General features: G+C 48.1%; 1 protein-coding gene across 1 annotated transcript in view; it reads left to right on the forward strand.

Annotated features, from left to right (window-relative positions):
- COL27A1 (collagen type XXVII alpha 1 chain) overlaps positions 1-24,569 on the forward strand; it is a 143,150-nt gene that overhangs the window by 92,311 nt on the left and 26,270 nt on the right. Inside the window, exons 27-37 of the mRNA XM_030461514.1 lie at positions 105-158; positions 3,300-3,353; positions 10,831-10,884; positions 11,730-11,774; positions 11,916-11,960; positions 12,183-12,236; positions 12,856-12,909; positions 14,993-15,046; positions 16,623-16,676; positions 17,418-17,471; positions 18,933-19,040. Coding sequence (XP_030317374.1) covers positions 105-158; positions 3,300-3,353; positions 10,831-10,884; positions 11,730-11,774; positions 11,916-11,960; positions 12,183-12,236; positions 12,856-12,909; positions 14,993-15,046; positions 16,623-16,676; positions 17,418-17,471; positions 18,933-19,040 — 630 coding nt within the window. The remainder of the gene's footprint in view (positions 1-104; positions 159-3,299; positions 3,354-10,830; positions 10,885-11,729; positions 11,775-11,915; positions 11,961-12,182; positions 12,237-12,855; positions 12,910-14,992; positions 15,047-16,622; positions 16,677-17,417; positions 17,472-18,932; positions 19,041-24,569) is intronic.

Genomic DNA, 24,569 nt, shown 5'->3' on the forward strand with positions numbered 1-24,569 from the left:
GCAACCAGCAATGCTTTTTTTTCCTGTCTTCCCACTTGGAGGAAGAAGAGCTGAGCAGGTCCCAGGAATTCATACCAGGTGTGTTCTTCTTCCTTCCCTTTTAGGGGCACCCCGGGACACCAGGAGGAGTGGGTTTTCCTGGAATCCCTGGTCCAACAGTAAGTAAAGGCTTATCATCACCTTTTAATCCTGCACCCCAAAAGTCAGGGTCCTGTATGCTTGAGCATTCATGGGATGAGTCAGGTAACCATGTCCCAGCTGATGTAAATTAGAAACAAACAAGAGGAGCATGGGAAGAGATGCTGAAAAAAATACTTGGTGCTTAATTCAAACTTTTGCAGCTCATTTCCCTTATAGGGGATTTAAAACTCACAATCCTGGTTTGATCTTTTAGCAGGATGTAGGCTCTCTAGCCAAAAAGATCTTCTGCAAGGCCCTCTGTTTCTGCTAGGAATATTTGGTAGAGGTGATGATCACATCGTGCAACACAGGGACTGCATCCCCTGGTGACTGCCTCCTGCTGCAAACTGCACCCTCACTGCAGAGCTGGAGCACACAGAGCAGCTGCCCCCAGATGCACTCTGCATCTGAACAGGCTCTGCTGTGCAGCTCTGGCTGGAGTGTGCAATTGGTGTGGAGAGGGATTTCAGCATGGCTCCAGTTTCCCACAGTCACTGCTGAGACCAAGCTCTGGCTCTCCCAGCAGCATAAATGCTGCGAGGTGTGAAAGGCAGCTCTGGATGGGTACAGGGAATGGATTTTGCTCAGTGTGTGAATTCCCTCCCACACTGTTGGGAATGGGGAGGAAGATCAGAGTGGTGCAAAGCCTGGGCAGTGCCAAGGGTTTGGCCTCCAGATCAGAGCAGCTCTGCCCACTGCAGAGAGCTTGGGAATGCTCTGAGCCCACCAGATGCAGCCAGCTGGTGCCTGGGGAGAGATTTCACAATTCCAAATCAATGAAGGTGAGGGAAAGAAAAGGTCTGAGGTCAAGCAACATCTCATGGTGACCCATCCCTACCTGAAGAGTAGCAACATGGCACTGCCCAGGCCCTTGTAATAGAAGGAGCACATTGCTGCCTGCAGCCCCCAGCAGTGAGCAGCTCTCTGGTCCCTCAGAGCAGCACCTGCTGTTGGCAGAAATGCAGCTGGGTATCTCAAGATGTCCCTTTTTTAGCAGCTTCCCAGCACATTAGCTCTGAGTGACTTGCTGATGGCCAAGGCTTTGGGCAGGCCCCCTGCTTTCTCCATGCCATGGGCACTGGGGAGGACAGGAGGACATCCTTGGGACTGAGATGTTCCACACTGGCCCTTATGGCAAAGACCACCCTGTTCTGAAGCACTATTTAGTGCTTCACTAACTACTGGCTTTAGTGGAGGCTGTTTTGTCTTCACTGGGGCATGACAGCAGGATGAGCAGAGGCATCAGCTGGGGCTGGAGATGCTGAAACTTTTCTGAAGAGCTCTTGGAGCTAAGACCATCCCCAGGTCCTTCTGCTTCCTTCAGTTCCCTGTTCTCCTGCAGACAAATAACTAGCATTTTTGCTCAAGAAAAATGTTTCCTCCAAGACTGTGTTTTAAAAAGTCATAATTCAATAAGTCAAACTTCCCCACAAAGCCAGTAAATCAATAATCCCCTAATATCAAATCCCCACTCATTAACTCCAGCTGTTTCTGCCTGTTTCTCCACCAAATATTCATTATTTGCTTTTCAAGCCAGACCTCTGGCATGTTGTTGTTGCTTGTCCTGAATTGTTAAAATCTTTGAGATAAGCTGTGCAGTGAGCCTCACCAGCTCTGGTGGCTGATGAATTTAGTAGAGAGTGATCAGGAATGGAGAGCAAAGGTACAGTCAATGGTAGGAAACTACCCTTAATTCCAGCTCACTGAGGTTTGTGAATTGTTCTCCCCTCTTCCTGTGTACCATCCCAGGACATCTGTGTGTTAATGCACAATTCTGAATGGAATGTGTGTGTATTAAAGCTCATTCTCCTCCTTAAACAATTCCTGGACATTCACAGCATGACATCCAGTTGCTCCCTCAACATTTCACCATTACAACAAATGTTTCTGTGCTTGTATTTTCATAAGCTTTTAGGGATAGGCTGAGGCTTCCAGGAGAATATTCCAAATACCAAAAAAGAATTTTACTTCAGTATGTGTTTATCATAAAAATCTCTATAAAATAGGCATCTGACACATCTACTGCTTGCCTCTGCCAGTTGCTACTGAGCTCACTAGCAAACTGGGATTTACTGTGATGGCAAATACAGTCAACCAACTTTTCCATCTTGAGAGAGAACAGCTGAGCATTTGTGTTCTGAACTTCCATGCCATGCAGAAAAATATCCCTGTTCCAAAAGCAAAACCTTGTTCAGTGGCAGTGGTACAAGCAATGGGAAGATCACAGTTCAATATTGTTCTGATCCTTGATGGAGTTTTCAGGGTTGGTAAAAGTTATTAATATAGAGATGGTGTGGAATGTTTGGGAGAGTAAGGATGGAATGTGTAACTTTTAAAGTTTTCTTTTCTGACAGCAGAAAGAGCTCTGACTTCAAATATGGAGTTTTGAAGTTATAATAGAGAAATAAATCCTGTTAACTGACATATCCTTTGATTTTTTAATTGATAAATACTTTAAGAAAAGCCATTTTATTTTCTTCTGCAATTCCTGTATGCATGTTAATGAATCATGTGTGTACAAATCCAGCTTAAAATAAAACCTGAAACCTTTCTGTAAGTGTAAGAAGAACAGAATCATCTGCAGCAGCAATGGTCCAAATGAAATTAGCATCTGTCTGCCAGTATGAATGTTTATGCAGGACTAACATGGCAGCAGTTTCTTGAAGATAAAATCAGTATTTGGCTGAAAAGGTCAAACTGAGGTGTCTGATTTTGTATTTGGCAACTGAAAACCAGATCCTGGTTATTATTATTTTTGTACAGATACTGAGCAACAGCTGCTTTTAATAGCTTTGGAGGGAATTCTGGATGTTCAACTGCTCTTCAAATCACACCTCTTGCAGACAACAGGCTGTAACCATACAAATCTCAGCCAGGATCCTTAGCCTAAATGTTCATAATCCAAAGACAACCAGTGAGTTAAAAAAAAAACTCCAAAAAAACCCATTTATAGACAAGTAAATATGGTCATGTCTTTCTCAAGCATTTAATGAACCAACCTGCTGGTCAAGGATCTGTGTCTGAGGCCCTTGAAGGTGATGTAGGGCTGTGGGGTCTCACCAACAGCTGCTGCCTTCCTCCTCCTCTATCTTCATTTTCTGTCCCTTCTCCCCTCCCAGGGTCCAGCAGGAGCCCGTGGTGCACCAGGGATAAGAGGGATGAAAGGCCGCAGGGTAAGCACTTCACACAAGTTTTTATCCCCTTTTTTTTCAGCTGTTGGAAAAGTCTGGTGAGTTAGTTTGGGGGTGTGGAGATGAGCAGCAGTTGGGGCAGCACCTCCAAAGCTGTGTTCTTGCTGTGCATAAGGACTGTGGGAGCAAGTCCTGCCAGGGATGTGAATGCAACTGATGTGTGTGAGCAAAGGGGTGTCCTGGGGTGGTGTTTGTCCTGGAAGTGATGCCCTTTGCCTTTTCCAGCCTCCTGAAATATCAAAACAGAGTTTATGGATGAGGTGAGGATGGTGAAAGTCATCTGAAGGTGTATCAGGGCTGGAGAAAAGTCTGCAGGTAGAAGACTAGAAAGGGACAAAGAACAACAGAGATGTGAAGTGTTGTGATTTAACAGGAGGCAGATCCAGCAGTTAATGTTGTGCCATGACATAAATTCAGAGGCAGGGCAGGCAGAAGTGGAGCTGACAAGGAGCCTGCTCTTCCTTTGTCTCCCCTTTCCATCTTGCAGGAGTAGTTACCTTCTGGCAGTGTTCCACAGGGCTGTGAGGAAGGTGTGGTTTGCATTGTCAGTAGATAAAATTATGAGCACATTCTGTGTCTTTCTATGGGTTTTTCTAGCCCTTAACATGAGGCCCTGATTTTATCTGTTCATTTTTAAACAGTAGCCCTCTGTCAGCATAGGTAAATCCTCACTCTGCCTGGAAAGAGCAGGCTACAGGGTAATGCTGGCATCACTGACAGTGCTACAAGTACATGTAACACCAGATGAATATTCCACAGGCACTTTGTGTCACTTCATGTGTGGTTCTTCCTGCTCTGTTTGGGTGACAGCTGAGAGCAGAATGACCTCTAGACCTGCCAAAGCTGCTTATTTTCCTGCCTGTGACATCTACCCCATGTCCCACTGAGCTCCTCAATCTTTCTTCTTTTTCAATGGGATATTTATTGCAGGAGCATCCCTGCTTGGGGTTGTTTTTCCTTGTCCAGCTGCTCTACAAAGTATTAATAGTGAGTGCACATGGGTTCTGCTGAAGGCCCCAACAACAACATGATTTGCATTTCTCCCTCCAAGGATCTTATGATATCTGTTTCCCTGTTTCATTTTCAAAGATGTAGGCTGGAGCAAATGATAATGTTTTATCCACCCCCAGACTCGACTTCTCCTGCAGCTCCAGCTTAGGGAATTCAGGGCAGCCAAGGATTGCATATGTTTCCTTATACCTAATACTCACTTCAAATAGCTGGGGCTGGCAAATGGACATGGAATAACCAACTAGAAGGCTTTATAACCACAGAGTTATGTACCCTGGAACAGCTCTAAGCTTTAAAATCACAGCTAGAAGGACACCAAGCCCAGCAGATGCATATCAGGGTTCAGCTTTTAACTTGAGGCTGGGAAAAACAGCTCCTTGCTGCTCTACTCCTTAGTGAGAAGGATCTTGTTCCCCTGCTTTGCTCTTGGAGGGTCCCCTCAGGATGGAGGTTTCTCTGTCCTACGTAGCAGCAATTAGCTGGGCTGTCTGGGACAGCCATGGTTATGACAGATGAGGAACTGGAGGTACTTCCATGGGACGCTGTGAATGGATGGTGGAAAATATTTCAAGATAAAACTACAGCCCAGAGCTGAAGGAGAAACATGTTCTGAATAAATCCAGGCTGCTGACTGACTTCTGAAGAGGTGGGTCCTCAGAGGAGATCAGACATTTCTGTCAGTGCCTTTAATGTATGTGGTGACAAAAGAGTCCCAGCACTGCCTTCCCCCAGGTGCTGGCTGGGCACACCAGCCACATCCCTGGTTTGTGCAGGATTTGCTTGTGTAAATCTTCTTTGGCCTCTTACATTTGTGATGGCCTGAAGTCCTCAATCCACAAGGAGAATACGACTGACCAGGATCTTTTTAGCCCTGCTCATATCATCAGGAATGACAGGAGGGAGGTAAAACCAAGAGCAAAGCTGGATTCATCTCCTAAGAGGGGAGATTGGCAAGGACCTGCCTTTGGGTGTAGGACATCCTGCAGGACACCAGCTGCTGCCAGCACTGTCCATCCTCAAAATGATGTAGTGTGTGGCAGAGGTGTTCAGCTTCATGGCCTTGGCTTGAATCTCCACTGAGGAAGCCCAGACTTCACCATGCATTCCAGCCCTGAAAACCAGAGCTGCAGCAGTAGCTCTGTCCCAGCTGTCTGCAGAGCCCAGCAAAACATCACTCCAGAAAGGGCAGAACATGGAGGTAGAACAGGAGGGCAGTGTCTGGGGCAGAGCATGCCTCAAAGTCTTGATCTTGCCCTAAGGACACAGGTATTAGAGAGGGGTAAGCATCTTCCAGAGGGTGCTGAGCACCTCGTGTCCTGCTCTCATGCTGCCCTCAGCACCCTCTGGTGGACTGTGGGGTGATGGAAACACCACAATACAGTCTGTACAGAATATGTGAGATAGACAGACATCCTTTCTCAGATCCCCAGCAGAGAGGAGGAACTTGCACTTTGCTCTGAAATCCTACATATTTCAGTGAATATGATGTGGGTAAGTCAGTATCATCATGTTGTCCTTCTCTTCATACTCTCAGAAGACATTCCAGGCACACAGCATTCTTTCTTTGCTTAGTTTGTCCTTCTTTTCCGGCTCTTGGTTTTCTCAGGATGGGGAAATGATCCCCCAATTGTAATTTCAGACATTACCCTCTGTCTATCCTAGCTTACAAAAGGGACATAATTCAATTCAGAGTGGAAACATGAATGCAGCCTCCACCAGATGTTTGTGGATTTCATGAGCTCTGTTTGTGGATACTTCATTAAAGTAATTTTGCTTTTGAAGGAAACGTAAATAGCAAATATGGTTTCAATTGAAAGGAACAATGGAGACTTTTTGGGGTCTGTATTGATGTTGTGATAGGTTTTGGATTGTCAAGATACAAGTACAAAGTTTAGAAAGAGAATTCTTTAAAAATTGTAACCACCTTTTGAGTCATGACAGGGCAATTTTTCCTTCCCAAGTCTTTTGTTTTGCCCATCAAACTGATACCGAACAATCTTCCACAAACATGGTTTCCCCTCTTCTCTTCCCTAAGGACAAGAAAGTTGGACCTGTGGGCCCAGGAATATCTCCCCTCATCTGTACTCAGTGTAGCACTTAGACATAGGCTTAACATTCAGCTAGTGACAGCTATGTATGTGCTGAAACCTAATTATTTCACCAAATGAAGCCTTAAATTTGGAGGTGGCTGATTCAGCAAGTCCCTCACCCTTAGCTCACTGAAATTCCAAAGCCCAATTCTGTTAATCAGCTCCTGGCAGCAGGAGAACACACGGTCTCCAGCATCCTGTATCAAGGATATCAATCTCACAAAGCCCAGGCATTGACTGGAAATCTCTGCAAAAGGTTAAATATCAACTGGAGTCGTGACTTTGCAACTCAGATGGTAAAGCTGCACCTGACACCCTGCTGCAAAGTGCCTGACCTTGCCTTGTTCTACTGGCCAAGGTGTCTGTCAATATTCCTGGGATTTTATCCTCTAACTGGAGGGGATGCTGAGCTCTGGCTCAGAGCAGCTTTTCAAATCCCAGAGCATGTTTCTCTTTTCCACTGTGCCATTCATTTCTCAAGCTCCTGCACTAACTGCTGCCCAGGTGAAGCCTGAAAGGAGGAGATAAGCTGTGCACACCTGAGCCCCAGTCACTTTGGGTGAGCAGGGACCTATCTCTGCCACACAGCCCCAGCACTTCCCAGCATTGCTGGCTGCAGGAGTCTGTAAATGCTAGGAATTTGTGATGTTATCTGAGCAAACCTGAAAATAACTTCTTGTCCCAGGCCCAGCTGAGAAAGTTCATGGGATAAAAGGCAGAGGTGTATTTTCTTTTGCTCCCAGGGATTTTTCTAGTTGACTGAAAAAGCATCAGAGGTGTCTGAGGAAAAATTAGCTGAAGATCTATGGCCAGGAATGGCTCCTCTCCACTTCAGCCAAGGCATCTGCTTGCTTTTCATTTGACTGGACTGTGATAGTGAAATATCAATATTTGGATAAAGGGGTAAAAAAGAAGCTCTGGATTTCTGGAAAGGAGCTGCTGCTTTCTTGTTCATGCTGCTGCTTCTGCTATTCAGAGGCTGCTTACTGTCTCTCTGATCATCTGTTTAAACATGGGGAGGTGCAGTGCTGCTCTGTTCTCTGCTCTCTTGTTGGGCAGTAGCTCTGTTCTGCAGGACTGGTGTCCCCTCTACCTGCAGGGTGAGTTTCTATTGACTCCCATGGACAGCAGTAAAAGCTGCAAAGCCTGGAGCTGAGTCCCTCTGCACTTCTGTGAGCTGGTGATGTTCGTATCTATCCAACCTCTTTGCACTTTATTTGGTTTGGGATTGCTGATAGTGTTGCTCAGCAGCACACATCTCAGAGGGAAATGCTGCCTTGGACTGTGCTCTCCCTGATGGTGCCACACTGGGACCTGCTCTGCTACTGCTGCTGGAGCCTGTATCAAAAATATCTCCTGATTAGAGGGGGCAGAATATGACTGCAGGGGAGACTGCAAGGACTTAACATTGGCTTTCTACTACATAGCTCCATGGGGAGCTACACAGGGAGTACGATGAGAAATGTACATGAGGAGGACATTCACCAGGACACCTCTCTGCACACTGGCCATGCTCAGGGCAGACACAGCCAGCTGGCTGGGGAATTTGGAAGCTCTGAGGGTCCCAGGGGAGCTGCACTCAGCTCTGCCTGCAAGGCCAAAGCCCTGGGTCTGCAGGGGGAAGGATCCATGCTGTGCCTTGGGGCATTTGGCATGGGATGCTCCCTGGAGAGCTGCCAGGACCTCACTCCCTCATCTCTAACCAGCACTGTCAGTAAAAGAGTGTTTTAAAGATTTAACTAATTGCCTAAATGTAGCCTTTCCTGTCAAGGCAAATTAGGAGAAGCCTTTATCCTGGGTTTCAGCCCAGGAGGCTGGAGAAGATGAAGCTTGCCACATGCACTTGTGAACACAGGGTCACTTTCTCCTTCTTTATGTCAGAAGCAGATGAGATGTGCTGGGATGGGATTAGGCAGGTGACTGCTGAGAAGTGAGACTGCCCTGGCACATCCTGCAATGCTGGTGACAGGGCTCTGCTGGAGGAAACAAGGATACCATAAACATTTCCCCAGCCAGCCCTGCCACCTTGGGCTGCTGAGAACTGCCCTTGCTGCAGCCCTGGGTGAGGGCCGAGGGCACCCAACAGCCTCCAGCCAGCTCAGAGCAGCCCAGCACTGCCAAAGGGGCTGGACAGGGCAGGATAGGCTACAGAGATGAGGCTGGGGAGAACAGGCACATCAAACCTTCCTTCCTCATCAGCATCTGTCCTGAAACAGAGACCTCTAACCTGAGTCATCACTGTGCTTTTCATGTCCCACTCATCTCTGATGCCTGCTCCAACATCAGGGCTGAGCTATTACATCTTTCCCCTCAGCAGTTCTTCAGAAGCAGGTAACCCCATCATTTCAGAGAGTAAAGATATTACTGCACAAAAATAACTCAATGCCTGCTCAAAGAGGAAGGTAACACCTTGTTTTACAGGGAGGATGAGAAGCTGGGCAGCAGGGTGCTTTCCCAGTGCCATGCACACACTGACACCTCCCTTCTCTCTGGGCAGCCCAGTGCCCAGCCCAGGGCAGGTCTGTGGTTTTTGCAGCTCCCCAAATGCCTTCAAGCCCTGCTATCCCCCTCCTCACAGCACCATCTGGCTTCAGCTGTCAGTAGCCCCGCTTTTAAATGACATTCTGCTTTATGTCACTATGCTTTGAGGTTTATAGAGATGTGGATTAATATAACTTTTGGTCTTTACTGTTCTCTGATCCAGCTGCAAGCATGAGCTGGGGCACTTGGGGTCTGGGGCTGCTGAGTGAGTAGCAAAGCTCTGACATGTGAAATACCCTGTTTGGTTGTGGTGTTCCCATCTGGTGCAGAGTCCTTCTCTGTCCATCTGTCCTGGAGACCAGGCTGATCATTCTTCAGAGCTGTGTTTTACATGCATGCAAGACAGGCTTTTGGTTATTTAATCTTGGGTACTCTCATCAGCACAGGATTTTGCCAAGCACAGTAGAAGTTTTTGCATTATTTTATATTGACAACCTTTGTCTGCTGTAACAATTTGGCTATTTTTCCTATACATCTTCTGCTGTTACACTGCCTCTCTTTGTGAGTCTCACTCTCCTGCCTGTTATACTAGAGTTGCTTTTCTAACTCATTGGCTCCCCAGGCCTGTTATTACTTTTGGCACTCAGTTTGCATCCCGATTAAGCACATTGGCTCCTGTTTCCTCTATTTCCTCCTTGGCCTGCTCTCAGGATTCCTCTTACCACTACATTCTAGCACTGCTTGTGTTTTTATTTATTATTTATATCTCAGTAGCGCCGAAGAGTCCCAACTGAGCTCACGGCCTGATTATGAACATGACGTGCATTAACAGACTCTCTTGATATGCCCTTTTTTACTCTGATTTCCCCTGACTTCTGCTCTCTTTATTCAGTCAGTGTGGCACTCTGCTTTCTGGGATTTCAATGGTGCAGAGGGCTGTGTGTTCAGCTCTTCTGAGAGGAGCTTGAGAGCTACATCACTGTTTTCCCATCTTGAAGAGCAGGGCTTCCCCTTGCTTAGAGCCCTCTGGAAGAACAAGGGCAGCCCTTCCTTGAGGATGCCCGAGCTGTACCATGAGCTATTCAGTTTTAGCTCATCACATCCATCATCACTCACAGTCTGGACTCTTGTACACACCGTGCAGTGTGTGTCCCATACACCTCCTGAGGTCCTCGTGCCTCCTGCACCCATCTTCACACCCAGGGGCACATGCTGGGCACAGGACCAGAACACCAAAGCAGACACTGCTGGTTCTGCTCCTCCCAGCATTCATATGCATGGGCACCTGCCTCATCCTTCACAGCAGCCACATCTTTAAATAACAGTGAGCTGTATTTTGGTTTGGAGTTCAGCTGCCAGCAAAGATACCCATCTTGTTGGGAGCAGTTTGGGACCTGGGACAGTTCTAAGGTGCCTCTGTATCTTTGGTGGCTTTAGTGCCCTGGTTGTGACCAGCAGACAGTGTGGTATGCCCAGGTAAAATGGGGTTTATAGAAAGGAGGTTTGCTATCAGTAAGCCTAGAGCTGCAGGCATCTGCATTTCAGACCCCTTGTCCTGCAAATAAGGCTGTTCCTGCCCTTCTCTCACTTTGGTTTGTGGTTGGTAGTTGGTTTAACAGGAATAAAGAAGTATTTTGGTGCTGTGTGCTGGTAAATGGTGAGAAATGAAGCAGCAAAGCACAGAAGGGATCTGTTAAGTTCTGGCCTCTGAGTTGCTGTGCTCATCCCAACCAGATATGAGTTGGCTGAGCCAGGACTGATCTCATGGGGTTTCCTAGTGGCCAAAGCTAGGGTGACTGCTGTATTTTCCAATAAGACACATACTGTCTTACTGGAGACACGTACTTCCAGTAAGGCTCTATTTTGCTTTTTTCCAGGGTGCCAGAGGACCTGATGGACCAGTAGGTGAGCCAGGGCCACGAGGTGTGAAGGTGAGTGCCAAAGGGTGGCCAAGTTAGTCCAAAATCTGCCCAACTTGGGCATCAGGACTCTTGTGGCTGGAGTGTGAAACCCTGAAGGCTCAGGCAGTCTACAAATGTAAAAGGCCTTCTGCAGAAATAATAGGGTCCCTTGCAGGAGGGGGATAGCTTTAAATAACAGCAAGTTCACTTGACTGTTACATCTGAACACAGCAGAAGAAACAGAACAATTTAACAGGACAGGTAAAATATGACCAAAGGGACTGTGTGTCTGTTGTGATGTTCATCGTGTTAATTAGGTCAGGGTAGGAAAAAATGCAGGGCAGGAGACACCTGGTGGAAAGAGAGCCTGGCCTGGCAGACCCAAGCAGACCCTCATCCAAGGTCACCTTGCTCCAGGACAGGCTTTGAGAGGGCTTCATAGGAGAGTTTCCTCCTTTGGCAGCAGCCAGGTGTGAGCATAATGTGACAGAGCTGGATCCTTGTCCCACCACTGAACATCACAGCCTCCATCCCCTGCACAGCACACATGGCCCCAGGAGTGCAGTTTGTGTGGAGAAATCTCCTGTATTTCCTGCCTGTCAAGCAGGGCTGTGCTGAGTCTCCCCAGAATCCCAGCTTCCTCCAAAGCAGTGTTTGCCAAAAAAAACCTGAGATCATGCAGCCCGTTGCCTGCATTCCTTGCTGCTGGGGGTGTTCCTCAGGGCAGAAGGCTGGGCACTTGGCCCCTCAAAAGCTGCAGGGAACTGGAGGGGATATTTGATGTACAGAGATGCAGGAGCAGGTGGGCTGGGGCAGAAGAGCATCCCCAACAGTTTGTGCTCCTGCCAATGTGTCTGTGTCTTTTTGCTTTGCAGGGCCGAGCAGGGGAGCCAGGCAAGCTGGGGCCAGATGGGTTGCAGGTATGTCCCCTGTGAGAGCCAGACCTGCCAAACCTGGCATGGTGTCATCCCCCAAGGGGTGCCCACATGTCCATGGTGCCCAGAGAACTGGGTGTTTCCACACATTCCCAGCTGCTGATGGCTCTAACTGTGTGTTCACAGGGGAAGATGGGGGAGACTGGGGAGACAGGAGCACGTGGCTTCCCAGTAAGTGTCCCTCTCTTGTGCTTCCTTACCTAACCTCAGTTTCACTCAAGTCTGTTAAGTTCTGGGTCCTGGTCTGAGAGGAAGAAGTTAGATAATGTTTTGCATAATTGGGGTCACCTCTCTGGGTCTTTTGGTGGAGTGTTTGAGATGCAGGGTACTGCTGAGGGGCAGGACAGATTGCTGTGGGGTTGGAGCTGACCTTGGTGGTTTTGATTTCTCTAGGGTATCCAAGGACCTTCTGGACCTCCAGGAGCAAAAGGGGCTCCAGGCGACCCGGCAAGTATCTTATCACTCTCTTTTCATCTCTCTTTCCTTGCACAGACACAGACATTATTTTTTTGTCTTTCTCTTCTCCACCACTTGTTCCTATTCCCAGCTTCTCTGTCCTTGCCAGCTCCAGTGGAAAGCCAAAGCAAGGCCATGGATTAACCAGGGAGAATGTAGGATGCAGCCTGGTCTGGATTTTGGAAGGGAATGATAAAAAGAAGGGCAAGATTTAGGTCTGGGACAGGGTTGGATGAGCTGGGCTGGGTGAACCCACAGCTTTGAGGGAGGCACTGGGAGATAATATGTGAAGACCTTGAGTAGGGCAGATTGGACCACTGAAGCAGGAAGAAGCATCCTGCTCCTCTCTGTCTGTGGGAACTGACCTGGACTATGGAGGGAGATGGTAAACCAGGCATTTTCAAGTTGCCAGTTGCAGTTGTTTTAAGTAAGAGCCAGAAGAATGAAGAGCCTTCTATGACTGTTAAAAGTGCCTCAACACACCCATTGCTGGCCTCTCCATCTCACTGGCCATCTCTTGCATGCTCTGTAGCTCCTCTGTGATAAAAGTTATGGCCCTTCAGAAAGGAAAACAGTTGTATGAAGAGAGCCCTGTGTCTCTGTTTTTCAGGGTCCACAAGGACCACAGGGGCCACCTGGGCCTCTGGGAGGAATTGGGCATAAGGTAAGTCTGATCTTTGCTCCTATTTGTTTTCCCCTTCCATTGAGAGAAGCAGGACTGAGGGAGGAGTAAGTGTGCAGAGACACATCCTTCCACACCTGGGGACACAAGCAGGAAGGATTTCCCTCAAGTCTGAAAACTGGATTCCAAAGCAAACTGAGCATCAAAAATTCAAGCACCATTTTCCTCACAGCCCATAGACACCCAGCTGGGGGACATGCAGACCCCTCTTCATGACAAGAGAAACATTTTATAGCTGACCACACTAACACCATGGCCCAGGCATGGCTCTGCAGCCACACTGGGAACCCACTTTCTACACTAGAGTGCAGAATTGGGGACCAAATACAGGAAGAATTCAAACTGAAAACTGGTCTTTTCTTCCCCCTTCACCAGTGCCATCGCTGTCAGGGTGCAGTTGTGTCAGGCTGCCTGGATTGCTATGGCAGCCCCAGCACGAGCTGCTGCAGCCAGTGGAGGAAGCTCAGAGAAATGCCTTTGCTGCTGACTGTGCTTTTGGGTTGCTGTTGCCATGAAGCAGTGGCACAAACACACCACAACCAAAGAGCAGCAGCTGCCAAACTGTGCCCTGATGGAGTGCAGGAGATGCCTCCATGGTTTCCTTCTAACTCATCTGCAGTCTTGGCTTGGTTTCACTCCCCTTGAACTATTATAGTTTTGTCTGTTTCTACCAGATGTGCCAGTTCCCTCTTGGGTTCCTCCCTTCCATAGGTCCCAAGCTGTAATAGACATGATGTTTCACTTGGTTGTGAAAACAGTAGTGAAGGTGGCTTTTAATGTAGTCTTCTGCAAAGTGTGAGTCATGAAAGTTTCCATTCTCATGGCTGCTTGACTGGATGGAGTGAGCTCCCAGCGTGGTAAACCACCCTACAGAGCTGGAAAGCTGCTACCCAGCCACTCTGGATGTTGCCAACCAAAAAAGTACAGAGCTTTGTTCAAAGCTGTGACTCTTCCAGTAGCTTTTCTCTGCACTGGCACCTCTGGAGAAACCCAAGAAGGATTTTTGCTTTCATTGGAGCTTGAATTTTCTCACTGCGTGACTTGACCATTTGTTTGTAAGCCCAACATGCACTCTTCTCCCTCCTCTGCTTCAATCCATTGCAGCCAGCCAGGAACTGGCTTTATTCCCTGGGCAGCTGAGTGCTCCCCTGACTGTATGCTCTTTTTTCCTTTATTCCTGACTGCAAAGAGAAGGGAGATTGTTGCCTGAAATATCAATACCATAAGTAAATAAACCACTCAAATCCTTTAAAGACAAGCTTTTGCTGTCCCCTCTTTGGGATTGTTTTATAGCTTCTCATTCCCCACACTGCCCAGAGGTAACCAGGAAATGTACAGAGGTGAAAGCTCCCAATTGAGCTTGGTGCTAAAGGTATCTAATAAATGTGACCTCTCTATTGCAAGGCTGCATGTGGCAGCTGGACTCCCAGAAACAATTTTCAAGGTCATTCTCTCCTCTTCCTTCTCTCTTTGCATGGTTTCCCAGGTCAGGTGTTCTGTTGTGGCTCTCTAGCAGGGTCTGTGCCCATGGCCATGTTATCTCATCTGCCAGCCACTTGCTCTCAGCCAGTACAGCCTGGTGACAGCCCAGGGCTGTGGTTTTCTGATCTGAGCCCAGTCACTGACATTAGGATGGTTTTTGGCTGTTACAGCCAGAGAAACACTTTACCAGCCAACCTGCTGGACCCTTGTGAAGAGTTTTCAAGTCTAATTCTGAAACTTTTCCCTTCTTTCCCAACTCGTGCCAGTGCTGCTGCCCAGCGTGGTTTCTAACCTTGGAAAGCAGAGGGATTGGAAGGAATTAGAGGTGCTTGGCAGCAGAGGCTGGGGGGCTGTGGCAGGGCTGGGAGAGAGGAGCTGAGCCCTCCCAGGAGCCAGGCACAAGGGGTACTGGTGCTCTTTGATGCTGTGTACCCTGAGCCAGCTCCAGGGAGTTGATTACATTGCAACCAGGGCTCTGCTGTCCCAGGAGGGCTCTGCTAAAGGAATTATATCTTTGATCTTGCTTTCTACTTGGTTACAATGGGTTTTTTCATTATATATATTTTAATGGTTTTTTTCCCAGGGACCGCCTGGCTCAAGGGGACAACCTGGCCTTGCAGGTGAACCTGGCATGAAGGTAAGAAAACCCTCAGTGCAATTTCTCTGTCAGACCAGGGAGATAACAGCAACTTCTGTTCCTGCAGGAGTGGTAACATCACAGATTCACCCTCCAGCTGCCAAAGCAGACAGCATGTTCAACAAAAGATAAAGTTTAAATAATAAAATAAGGTTAACTTTAAGCCCTCAGTTACAAATTCCTGAAGCCCATCCCAGAGGGAGAGACTGTTGGAAAAGCACTGTCCCAGGGATCTTGTACCTCAGGAGCTGTGAAAAGCCTTTGAAATTAAGCTCAAGTCTTTCACAGATCCAAAATCTGAGTGGAGAGAGGAGCTCTGGAGATCCAGAGATGCAGGCAGCTTCTAATTTGAAGTAAGAACATTCTTAGGAAGGTTCCAAACTTAAAAATTCCTTCAGACAAGGTCCTGCCACAGTTTCCAACTGATGGTTATGGGGGAAAGGTGCCCCAGTCCAGGGCCATGAATGCACCTTCTTGTGCATGGAAAAGCCTATAAAAAACATCTCTTTGTTTGTATAAGATCCCTGTGCTGAGCAGCTCAGAGGGGTTTTTATTTTATCCTAGCCTCTTCTCCTCTTGGTTTGAAGGTTCTCTCCTGTGTGCAGAGCATTGGAACAGACTCTATGTGGGGATTAAATGCAATTTCCTCTTTGCTGTTCTTCACTCCCCACTCCAAGCCCCATCCTTTGCCATGTTTTCCTTGGCAAATCTTCTGACACTTCATGGGGCTACCATGTCTTTGGTGTCCTGATACTGCACAAGTGTTTCAGCTTCTGTGCTCCTGGGAACAGGAGAGGATGATTGGCACAAACACCCCCTTACTGCTGTCAGTGTGACACCTTCTGGCTGGGCAGCCAGGGAGCAAGAGTCCTGTGCTGCTTTTCTCCAAAACTGGGAGATGCTGAGACAGGATGGGGTTGCTCTGGGCAGTCATGGCTTTCCAATCAGTTTACTGCAGGAGGAGATGTATGGATAGGTCAAACTTTTTTCTGCTTCAGTGTTTCCCAAGCTCTCTTCCTTGCCAAGCAGTTAGCTTGGATGAGCACAAGGAGGGCAGCTGCCTTGTGGCCATGGTACCCCCAATGCAACCTCATGGTCTGTCAACAAGATCCATTTGTTTGCCAGCTTCAGTTCATTTGGGTTTTTTTCTTCTCCACCCTCCTCAGTCATGGTGGGACTCAAAGAGCTGTCAGCTTCCCCTCATTCTGGTTGTGTGTCTGCTGCAGGGTGGTGTTGCCCCCAGCATTGCTGATTTCTGTGCTGAAGGGCCACACTGGGGGAATATCTGCTGGTTCTGCAGCTGTAGGAGTATCTGCTGGTTCTGCAGGCACCACAAATCCCTCCTGGGTCCCTGTCCTGTTGAGTATGACTGCAGCAGAGCCTGCAAGGTGTGTGCTGGCCCTCTGTGAGCAAAGATGCTGGGGACACCAACCTGTCCTCTGGACTGCCTTGCAAACTGAAGTGAAGGTGTTTGTGTGGGAGAAAGAAAGGACAAGTCAAAAAGGGTTGCAGTGAGGACTGTCCCATGCTCTCCTGTTGTCAGTAACAGCTTGTGGCTGTGGTTCTGTCTTTTTAGGGTGATCCTGGCCTGTTGGGAATCCCTGGAGAGCAAGGCCTCATTGGCCAAAGAGTGAGTATGGTCACTGGAAGTGAGTGTGGTCATTCTGTTCTGCCTTGTCTGGTCCCCAGAGACTCTGTCCCTAGTCACCCACAGCCTGGGCAGACAGACCCTGCTCTGGACCCCCTGTATCCCTCACAGCTCTCTGTGGGTGCTGGAGACACCAGCATGGCAGAGCTGGTCAGCTGGGGCTCACCCACCAGCCTGCTCCAGCCCCTCCAATGCTATGGTGCTGCCTGGCCAAGTGCTGTGACAACCTGGTGTGTGACAGGGGCTGTGTGGGGACAGACCTGGCCTGGTGGCGAGCCCAGAACAGCCAGGACTGTGGAGAGATGCTGGAGCAGAAAAGGTGGGAATCAGGCAGGGAAACATCAGCCAGAGGTGTGGGAGGGAGCACAGGTTGGGGTGAACACATGGCTTGAAGCCAGCAGTGGCTCCTGTCCCTTCTCAGGACCAAGGTCAGCCCCAGGTTAAACTCATACAGACCAAACCCTCCTCTTAAAGCAAGGGAAATAAACCTTCCCAGAGGCCAGAGCAGGGGCTGTGAGGGGAAACTGAGGCTCAGAGTAAAGCAAGAGGCTGAACTCCTGCTCCTGCTCCAGGAGGAGTTTATTAATGTTTTAGTAATGTGAGGCAGGGCACATGTCAAAGAGCAAGGCTGGGCTCCTCCTGCTGCAGCTCAACTCAGCGCCAAAAGCATGGGGGAGAAGTGTGTTTGGGCACAGCCTCATGCTGCTGGCTTTTGTCTTCCAGGGAGAAGCAGGGCTGGAAGGGGACAGTGGGGCACCCGGGCCAGATGGTGTCAAGGTAAAGCTCACTCTCAGGGCATGTTTCAGCTCTCACACATCTTCAGGCACTCAGGCCCCTGTGGTTCCCGGGGTCAGGTTGAAGCCAAAGGGGTACTGGGGTGTCTGGTCAATGAGCTTCTGTCCTGCTCCCTCCAAGGGTTTGTTTTTTGTTTTTTTTTCTGTAAGCATGCATAATAAACTCCTCCTGCTTCACTCTTCTACCCACTTTTATGGCTTCTGATCAGATGTCCAAAAAGGTCAACTTCTTCAACATCTGATTTCCAGCAATTTATCTCATTATTTGAGTCTTTACAGATTGATTTTCCAACTAATCAGAAATTCCTGGGTCTGGCAGAGGAAATCAAGAGTTGTCCATCACTATCCTCTGCACCAGTGACCAGAACATTGTTAGCAAGTAAAGAAACCAGATCCCCTCCCTCTTGGCAAAGCCCCAGGTGCTCACTCAGGTCTTGCACTGCACTCCTTATCTATCTGCTGTGAGTTTGCTACCTTGCCTTTGGAACAGGGCTCTGATTTCTGCCCCTGCACAGCCAGCCTTCCAAACAGGCCAACAATTTTGTTCCATGGAAAGAAACAGCAGCCAGTCCCACGACAATGCAGTTTATTGCTTCATTCTAGTTAAGCTCTTTGCCATGTGTCTCTGCTTCTGCTTATCTCTGAATGTTGGACCAGAAGTATCTTCCTTAAAGACAGTCAAGACTTCTGGATTCTCTTGCCACTGCTAACTGTGAGCTCTTAAACCAAACCACATCTTTTCAATCGGAAAATGTCTCTGGACAGTAGAAGAGCCCCATCTGTTAAACCAGAATAGATGTGGCTGTGCTCTCACCAATGTAGCTGCAACTGAAGAACAGCTCTGCCAAGGTGCAGGTGCTGCTGTCAGTACAGAGTGAGCCTGTTTCATTGCCTCCATAAAATTTTGTGCCATCATCTCATTTTAGAGATGATACCTACTGCTTCAGCCACAAATCCTTCACAGGGGCAAGATGACACTGTCCTGAAGAGTGTTTATTCAAGCCTTTGGCTGATTCCTGCTTAGCAGCAAATGCCAAGCAGCCACTGCTGATAAGCCTATTCTATTAAAAATCTTTCAGTACCCTGAGCTCAGTGCTTCTGGGTGAGGCAAGGAAGACTTCCAGATCTTGTCCATTTGTCTCATTCATGTGGGAGGCTCAGGCCTTATTGCAGAAGAAGCAAAGGGGTTCAGATTACTCTGTGTAATGGGACAGTTCCTTCTCCACCAGCCAAGAGACTAAAAAAAAGAAACTTGATTTTGCTCAGATTTTAAATGTCAAGTGTATTATGACTCATCCTCATTCATCCTTTTGCTCGCAGGCTCTCTTCCTCTCAGGCTCCTGAAATATTAATTATGTGGTGGGTTTCTTCCTTGCAAGAGCCACATACAGTGACCCATGTGTGGTGTGGGTATGAAAAGCTCCCACCCTCCTCTCTTCCACAGGGAGATAAAGGAGAACAAGGCCTGGAAGGGGAAAAAGGAGAAAAAGGAAATGAAGGACTGAAGGGAAAAGAAGGACCTCCTGGATATCCCGGCATCACAGGTGTCAGAGTGAGTCTGAAAAACCTGTCCCCTTGTCCCTGCCTGGTCCATGGGTTTCCTGTAAGAACTGGAGCTCTCCTGCACAGGCAGTCCTGTGAGTGTGTCTTGGACCACCAGGGTATGACCTCAGCACCACTCCTGTGCTCTCCACAGGACAACTGCACTCTGGTTTCTAAACTAGCCCCAAAAGGTCCAGTGAAGTGCTGTGTGCTCTTGTCTAAATCCATGTGTGCAAAATGACTGTCACCTACCTGCTGGCTGCAGCATGAGCCCAGGGGTGCCATGTGTGCTCTGGTATCCCTGCTGCACATGCCAAGCTCTGGGCTGTGCAAGGCTGTGGCAGGGACCAGATTTACTGCAACAAGAGGACAAAATGCAGTTTGCAGTCTCATGTCTGGGAGACTGGATTTCATTTAAACTCTGGTGGCACTGGGTGGATGTTTCATGTTGAAGCACATTGTTGTTCCTTTTGGTGACATTGTGGCTGGCTGAAAGGAGGGCAGAGAGAAGGGTGTGAGGGGATGGAAGCAGCAGAGGGGCTGGATTTGTGTTATTTTTGGGCTGAGATTAGGGTATGAGCACTGACTTGACTAGAAAGTGGAAATGGTGGCTTAATCCTGCAGTGCAGCACCATAAATGTGCAGAATGATGTAGTCCTGGCCTAAATAAGGCCACGACCCCTATACCCACTGGGAGCTCTTTGCAGGACTGGGACCGTACCCTGGGGCAAGGGGTGATCCCAGTATCCCAGCTCCTTCCCAGCTACAGGCTGGCATGGTGAGACATCTGTGTCCTCAGCACCCAGCCCTCCATGTGCTGTACTTCTGGCAGGTTCACGTGTTTATACTGCACGTTTTCAGGACCAATAAAAATACTAAAATCATGCAAATGCCATATTAAGTTATAAAGTATAAAATATAGATTCCCTCAGACTCTGTCCCTGCCGTTTGCCAGCATGTCCCTGGGAACATGATGCTGTTTTCTGTTTTATTAAAAAAAAAAAAATAGGAGTCAATAGAGCCAAGATTCCTGCTCATAATCACTCCCTTTTGGCTTTTTTTTTTTTCACTGCAGAGTGCTAAATTTCCATCTACTATTTTAATGTGCTTCTTTGTATATCCTTATGTCTAAACTTGAGCAGACTTTCAGAGACCACAGAGGCTCCAGATAGTGCTGCCTCCCCTGCCAAGTGCCTGGCCATTACCTAATGTATAGGCTGGAGTTCTTGTACTCACTGAGGTAATCTAAAGATGGAAGCTTTCTGACAGAAGTACAAATAATCTTTCTCATTTTTTCTTTGAGAATTTTGTCCTGTCTCCCCATGGAGAAAATGTACAAGTATTAGTGGGATCTTCTTAAATTTCTGCCAAGATAAAGTTTGCAGCTCAGAGATGCAAACCACCAGAGATAAGGACAACCTTCTCCTTTTCAAGAGAGGACTGGAAGCTTCAATAGCTTCCAACCCATCCTCTGCAAGACCTGCCACAAAACCCACCACAGGCACAGCACACCACAAACATATGCAGTGGACAGAGGTTATTTAAGGCTGCTGGACAAAGGTAACAGAAATCTTGTCAGGGGAAAAATCCTGAAGGTTATTCAGCTAAGGGCAAATGCCAGGGTTGTGTGGTGACAAACTCCTGTCCAGGATTTATAGGGTGGCATGGAAACTGCCTGGGGAAGGTGTGGAGGCACTTGGATTGTGGGGAGGAGGCATGTTGGGTTTGGGTGTGCTGCAGATATTACTTAGCTGCCATGACTCCCAAGAATCATCTCTGCTCCATGGCATTTCTACCTGGATCCACTGCCATTTTCCTGGGCTGGAGATATTTACTTCTGCTCTGTTACTCTTGAGGTATCCTGATTATCTTAAAGGGGACAGGGGAGAAGTTAATTCTTCTCTTCCCTTAGTGGGAGAGACACAAGGATCTATCTAGTGATCTGTGCCAACAAACTGACCATCACCTGGGAGTGTGTAGCTCAACTTCTGCTCTGGAAGAGATTCATATGTTTAAGGAAGCTGCTGTCCATCCGCCCTGCTTCTCCAGTGCTTTGACTTGACCCTGTGTTGTCCTCTTCTGCCTTGGCACCAGAGGTGGCCCACAGGGACATGCCCTCCACAAACAGTGACAGCCTCTGGAAGAACCTTTCTCATCACAAGTGCCTGCTGCTGTACCACTTCTTGAAGCTTTTTCCTTAACACTGAGGACAAGTTTAGTCTTAATCTTTATTTTGCCTGTCTCTAAAGGAATGTGACACTTCAGTATCAAGTGTCCTCGTGACACATTTAGAAAACAAGGTGCCTGGTTGATCTGAAATGATCTGGATTTATTGCTGGTGCAGTTTCAGCCCATTTAGCACCTCCTGGCATGGTGCTGGCAGCACTTTGTGTAGCAGCAGAGCAAGTAGAAGCTGGGGAGCTCAGCAGGGCATGGACAAGCTTGCAGACCTTGTAGCAGTGAAACAGCACAAGGGATGGAAAGAGGTGAGCAGTTTGGTTTTGACAGTCATAGAGCACACTGAGAGGTGGCAGAGAGGTGTTGGAGCACCTTCACAGGTGCTAAAGCTGGAGGAAGCATAAAGGGCCTGGGCTGCCCTCCTGGGTCATGCACAAGAGAGATTTCACCTGGTGATTGATCCCTGCAGCAGGGACAAACCTGGCTTTACTGAGCAAGATTTTTTCCTTAAGTCATCCCATTGCTGCAGAATTGCCAACTGAGCACAACCAGCCTTCACTCCACTCTCAAGAAACATTTTTCAATGATTGTTACTTTAACTTGGCTCAGCCTTTTCCAGTATTAACATATCTGAAAACTGGTTTCCACTGTGGTTTTAAACCTCAAACAAAAGCAGCAGGGAGGCCCCAGCCGAGTCTCCGGGGGTGGTTTGTACAAGTTTCAAAGCCAGGGGATTTTTAGCAAACAAACCTGGCAACTGAGATGGTCTGTGAGTCTCACAGCTGTGGCTGGCAGGCTCGAGGCAGCTGGAGCTGAGATCCATGAGTATCCTCTGTCTTCTGGTCACTTAGTCCAAGTTCACAGTGCTCCCTATAATTCCAGTTCCTGCTCATCAGAGGGATGGGCCAGTTGTCCCCTGGTCATCACAGGGAAAACAGAGCACCTGGATCACTGACATGCAGCTGAGCACAGGATCTGCTTGAGATTTCAAAACTCACATCAGAGATGTGCACCTTTCCTAAGCTGCTGTCTCGTGTGTTATCTCCTCCCAGCAGTTCCCATCTCCTTCTGAACAAAGTTACTGACCTTGACTTGATCTTGACTCTCTTTTGGACCTGGCCAGTTACCTCTGGTTGCCTTGTTTGAGCTGTCTTGCCCAGCAGAGCATCAGGGCCTTTTTGGGCAACTCCATTCAGAAAGAGAGGCTGGAGGTACAGAGCTGGAGTTGTTTGCTGGAGATGGAGCAAAGCAGGACAAGGAAATAGCTTCACAGTCCATGGAGAAACAAGAAGACAGAACAACCCATCAAAACCTGGCACAGCATCCATCAGCAATGCAAGTGTCAAGGTGTAGTCTGCCAAAATAAAAAGACAGTTTATCTGCCAACCTGTAATTGTTTGAGGAGATAGAGCCACGGAACCTGAAATTCCCAAATAATGTTGTTGGAGAGCAAATCTGTTTTTATAAAGGACCTGGCTGCCAGTTGATCCTGCTCTTTGCAACAGAGGATGGCAAGAGTCACAGGCTGCAGTCACTGGTATGGAACCATCAACCAGGACACAGGTAACTGGTCCCTGAGTGTAAAACCTCCACAAGGGGGAAAGATCCAGCATTTCAGCCCTTTCCTTCATAGGACAACTGCCCCACTGGTGCTGTGCAAAAGGCCCACGCCAGTTGGCAGAGGGAGGTGGGGAGTTTCCAGCTGCACTCTGGAGCTGTGTGCTGTGGTTTTCGTAATGTGCTGCTTGTCCTACGAGGCAGACATCTGATAGCAAGATTTTTACAGTTCCAGGAAAGCAATTGGAGAGCCCATAGGTAATGAAACACATCATGCTCCAAAACAAGAAAATCCCTTGTTGTTCAGCAAAACTGGGAGCCGAGTTCTTTTCTTTCTCCACTTCCTTTTTAACCTGAAATCCTATCTGCAGTGTCATTCAAGCCACGTCAGGAAAGCTTTGAGCCAGACCCTCCAATGGTGTAAATGGCCATAAATAATTACATCAGAGAAGATCTGGATGTGTGTGCCAGCCCTGCTGTGAGGGGCAGATGTGCACCAGCAGACCAAAAGAAGTCTGAGGGCTGGTAAATCCTCTTTTTCTGATGTAGCAAGGTCCAAAGTCCTTTTGTAGAGGGTAGAGTGACGGAGCTGGGCTGGGGTGGAGATCTGAGGAGATTTTTTGAGAGAATTCACTGTGCTTTGAAAAGGATAAAGCCACTGTCCAGATCAGTACAGAGTGCTGGGTGAACTCGTGGCTTTTGGCTCCAGCCCTGTGGTCTTGGCCACGTTGTTCCCCAGAGCAGCAGCAGCTTCACACAGAGCATTTGAGGCTGTCCTGAAGAAAACTTCCTTCCCATCATATTCTTGTTTCTCCATCCTCTAGAGGCTACAGTCCTAAAGTGGAAGGAGGGCTCACTGGCCAGGATGGACTTTCTGCTCTGAGCTACCAGAGTTGCTCCAGCCATGGCACACTGTGGTCCTGAGCTCTGTAGTGCCAGGGTAGAGCAGGAGCTCATCCTTATCCACCACACTGCTCTGGTACAAAGTTCTGCAAACATCACTTCCAGCAGAATTTGTCCCAGAGTGGGTTTTTTGCTCTTTTTTGTTCTTTTTCTGTTTCTGTTTGAATGATGTAAACATCATTCAAAGATTTTCTGCAACAAAGCTCCATGCTCTACTGACTCCAGCCATTCACTCCAAACCCATGAGCTCAGTGGCAGCTGGCAATGCCACATCACTTACATGGCATCCAGCTGTCTGACAACACTGAGGGTGCCGAAGGACAATCCTGGAGTCACTTCTGGTTTTAATCTCTGCTGTCCATGCAAGAATCTCTGAGTTTTTTTTGTAATGTGCTGAGCTGTTGTTTCCTGGAAAAGCTGCTTTTCTTGTCCTGGTCTACAGCTGTCTGTGGAGCTTTTACTTGAAAGAAGTTTCTTAAAATCCCTCAACTGGAGGGTGTGGGGTTACCCTCTGACAGAGCAATGGAAGGTTTGGAGAATACTGGGGAGGGACCACCCCTGCATCAGGAGGAGGGGACCCAGCAGGACATACTCTTCCTGCCCTAAAATCCTTTCCAGTAGCTGCATCAGCAGGGCCTGTTCCTATACTGGAGTTCATCTTCTATAACTGGAGGTCCCTCTGCTTGCCCATGATGTCTCTCAGCCTTGCAGTGTCATCACTGGAATGGACCAATATCCAGCAAAGCCACAAGCAGGTTATTTGCCTTGCATCAAAAATCAAAGGGGAATAGAGTTATTCAGGAATGTTGTCAAACAGGCTTAAGCTCTTTTCTTTGAACAGAGACAGAGCAAGGGTCAGGGCAGTGCAGGTCCTGCAGCCCATGGGGCTCTCTCCTTCCCC

The sequence above is a fragment of the Calypte anna genome, chromosome 17 (genome assembly GCF_003957555.1).
Source record: "Calypte anna isolate BGI_N300 chromosome 17, bCalAnn1_v1.p, whole genome shotgun sequence".
Taxonomy (NCBI): domain Eukaryota; kingdom Metazoa; phylum Chordata; class Aves; order Apodiformes; family Trochilidae; genus Calypte; species Calypte anna.